Source organism: Ranitomeya imitator, chromosome 6 (assembly GCF_032444005.1).
Source record: "Ranitomeya imitator isolate aRanImi1 chromosome 6, aRanImi1.pri, whole genome shotgun sequence".
NCBI classification, from domain to species: Eukaryota; Metazoa; Chordata; class Amphibia; order Anura; family Dendrobatidae; genus Ranitomeya; species Ranitomeya imitator.
In genome coordinates this window covers 97,728,358-97,732,274 of record NC_091287.1, presented here as the reverse complement: position 1 = coordinate 97,732,274, position 3,917 = coordinate 97,728,358, and the positions used below count along the sequence as shown (strand labels likewise).

The 3,917-nt window shown below is 39.1% G+C and overlaps 1 protein-coding gene across 1 annotated transcript; it reads right to left on the bottom strand.

The window, feature by feature from the left end:
• Positions 1–645: 645 nt before the first annotated feature.
• Positions 646–3,313, bottom strand: LOC138642057 (uncharacterized). The gene is made up of 2 exons (XM_069729955.1): positions 3,058–3,313; positions 646–2,269 (listed from the first exon to the last, which is right to left on the bottom strand). Exons 1-2 carry the CDS (start codon positions 3,296–3,298, stop codon positions 1,083–1,085), a joined length of 1,428 nt encoding a protein of 475 aa, XP_069586056.1. The 5' UTR covers positions 3,299–3,313; the 3' UTR covers positions 646–1,082.
• Positions 3,314–3,917: the final 604 nt, after the last annotated feature.

The following is a 3,917-nucleotide window of genomic DNA, read 5'->3' as shown; positions in this document are numbered from 1 at the left end:
AAATAGTATTGTTATAGCTGTTTTTCGTTCTGACCAACGTCAGCTGACAGATCACCAGTGAGGGCCAAATTGTGGAGTTACGCCCGTCATTTTACAAGCGCGCTTGGAGACAAAAAGACACCTCACACATATCCTGTGAGCGAGTCACTTTTATCTGAAGTAAAAGAGTAAGAAGCAATATTTTATACCATTTACAATAAATGCAACTCAATTCATGTAGCCCCCACCATCACCCAGGGTCATACTGACCTTTAATCTCTCACGTACCAAATAACATGTTGTGACTGAATATTGAGAACATACATGATAAGAAGTATGGTCTCCTTGAAGCGGAGACACTAAGACTACTGCATCAACAGATTCTAGTAATTCTAACAATTAAAGGCAAGAGGCACTTAAAGGCGAGTTTAGTGCTTCTCCTCCTCCCTAGGGTCCATAGCAGGGTGGATAAAAATCTTGATTTTTAAAAAAAAATAAAAAAAATCAGATTTTTTTGATTTAAATCAGATTTTTTTGATTTAAATCATTTGATTTAAATCAGATTTTTTAATCAAGTTGTACACAAGCAAAACTTTGTCTTTTTGCAAATCTAATTGTTTTACACAAATAAAAATATTAAAACAGTTGATTATGAAACCTAATTTTTATTTGCACTATTAAACACTCAGAATTGAACTACAGAGAGTAAGTACTTTTTAACAATAGCCTATCTCTAACGTTTGAAGTAAGCAAACATCTTCAGTGAATACATCAGTCCTTTAAGCCTACTGTTTATTTAGGACTTTTAATAGGAAAACCAGTTGTCCTGCTTTAGCAGTTCCTAAGCGGTTTCGGACTGTTGTGTGCACAAAACCAAATGAAGAAAACAATCTCTCTACTCCTGGGGATGAAGCCGATGCAGTCAGTAGCTGAGTAGCTAGATTTATTATCTTTGCTGGAAGAACAAGTGATTGCGACTTCCACCAGTCCAGTGGTTTTAGTTCATTAACGACGTTATCTGCAAACATGTATTTTTGAAATGGTGCAGATTCACACTTCAATTTCAGCACAGTTGCCACAATGTCATGGTTAGTATTGGCGAGCTACTCCATTGCAGAGTTGATTTCCGCCTCAGATAATTTTTTCCCTCTGTAGATGGGATGCAAGATATTGGCTAAATAGTGTTCTTCTTTTAATGCTTGGTCCTTGCGGTGCTGTATTGCAACCTTTACATTGTTTGAGAGGTTCAAGCGATCTAGAGAACCTTCTAAATCTTTCCAAACTTCTGTGGCATCAGCTATGGTTGCAGTATCTTTCTGCATTTTATCCAACGCAATCGATATTGGCTTTAACCTTTCCAAAAGGTCCTCGGCATTTCTCTTCACACCAAGATTTAATACTTTGCTTCGTATATTAGCATCAATTTTATCCCGATGTGTTTCGCAAATGGACAGTAATTTTGACCAGTTGTTAATAAACATTTCCAAGCAGTCAGCCAAGGTATTCCATCTAACATCTTGTGGTAGAACCAACTTCAGTCCTCCCATTTCCTTGTAGGTTGCATGTGCAAAATGATTATTGCGGAAATATTTAACAATTTCTACAACATGTTCCTTGACACCCGAAATATGCAGGTCTTTTGCCAAAAGATGCAACAAATGGGCAGAACAACCGTATGTAATGACATTTGTGTCATCCTCATGTGCCAGTTCCGCTCGCATTTTTGCCACATTGCTTGCGTTATCAGTAACTAAGCTCCTTACTTTACATCCAAACTGTTCTTGGCATTGGTGAATTGAGTTCTTAGCAATTTCAAGTAAATATTCAGCAGTATGTGAATTTCCAGATGTGTCGATTGTGTCTGTAAGGTAAGTTTCACCATCTTCTGTTGTGACACAAGTGCAAATTATGGGGTCGTTGTGGATGTTGCTCCAACCATCCAAGCTCATGTTAACAACCTTGTCTTTCAAATATTTTGTACAAGCCGCTCTTTCTATGTCGTATACAGCCTGAAGATGTTTTCCTGAGATATCAAATCTACTTGGTGGTTTGTAGCCTGGTCTAATTCCTTCGATCATTTGTACAAACAATGGGTGCTCAACTAGTCGGAAAGAAGAATTGGTTGCAAATATGAATTTAGCAATTAATTCATCAAAATGTTCTTTCTGGCTCGTCGTAGTCTTTAAGATGAATTTTTCTACATTTTGCACGCAAAGTTTTTTTTTGGGCTGCTTTGTTGAAGTTGTACCCAGATATTGATTGTCACGTGCAGCACAAGCCATATTTGACCCTGAAAGCACAGAAATTAAAAATATAAATCGACTGCGTATTTGAAGAAATATAACGAAAATATTTTGAAACAAACTTTTTGAACAATGTAATGGTCCTCGTCCTATAAGGGCTGTCTCAAAAGTTATGCTACTCAAGTTTTCCGGTGAAGTTGCTGTAATACTGGTAACTAATATCAGAGCAACTGAAAAAAATTATGTCACAAAAGTTTTAAAAATGTTTTTTTTTTAAAAATGGTCAATTTGGCAGACTTCAAAAGTGAATTGCAGCCTACAATAAAAAAAAAAATAAGCGTATACACACTTTATTTTTACTTAAAGGACATGTGCACCTTTATTTTTTAAGGTGCAGTGTGCACATGTCCTCCCCCCGCAGCTCTCTTACCTCCGATGTCAGCGCTGCGGGGGATCAGTGGCTTCGTTCTGCCCGTCCGCGAGCGCGCCTCCATTCATTTCAATGGAGCGTGCGGCCCGCTGACGTCACGCCGCTGGATCACTGCGAGTAGGCCGCAACCGGAGGACGGGAGGCGGACGGTCAAAACGAAGCCACGGATCTCAGCGCTGCGGGGATCGGAGGTAAGAGCGCTGCGGGGGGGGGGAGGACATGTGCACCTTAAAAAAATAAAGGTGCACATGTCCTTTAGCGTTAATTTTCTGTGAAATATTGCCTTAACATAAATTTAAATTCTATACTCCAGAACTACTAGTGCTAGAAATTTCTCTTTTCATAGACTTTAACCATCCCAGTAAAATGTCTGTTAAAAAAATAGGTTGTAATTGCCAGACTTACTAGTACTAGGCTCCTGGTGCATAAGAAGCTGTGGGGGTTCATTGACATTAGTTGTATCACTATCAACATCTTCATTTCCCTTCTGGTTGCAGTTTTCATAATGTGATTTCAAACGGCAAACAAGTCCTTGGATATCCTTTTGACAGTATTTGCACTTTGCTCTTGCACCTTTCTTTCCAAGATCTGCTGCTGGCATCTCAACAAAATGAACCCAAATAGGGTCTCTCTTACGACCTGCCATGGCTCACACAGATCACTTATGAAATTTGATTGTTACTACAGCCAAGTACTGCTGACTATCCAACAAGTTTGGGCATGTCAACTGAATGGAAAAAGAAACTAAACCAAAAGTGAAACCAAACTAGAAGTGTGGAATTAAAGGGGCAGTATGAACAAAATGTGGAGGCTATTAATAGTTTATACAATTAAGACATGCTGCTTTTAAACACCTACCTATTGCCATATAGTAAAACAAAAAAGATTTTTACTTACTTTGGGGTCCCCCCCTCACCCTGGCGTTAGATCGTTGCCCCTAGTTTCGTCCGTGTAACTATGGGCGCACATGCGCACTGCTCTCACTTCTCATTTTAATCGTGATTTATATTAAAAAAAACCTTTTGATTTAAATCAGTGATTTAAATCATGATTAAAATCATGATTTAAATCGATCCGATTTAAATAGAAAAAAATCTTTTGATTTAAATCGTGATTTAAATCGGCGTGATTTAAATCAATCCACCCTGGTCCATAGGGAGTGATGCATGCAACGCCCGTCATGGCTGCTGCAGGTTCAGGACGCCAGCCGGCACGCGCATGTGCTCCAGCGCATAGGGACGAAACAGGAAGTTCGGGCGCGTCAC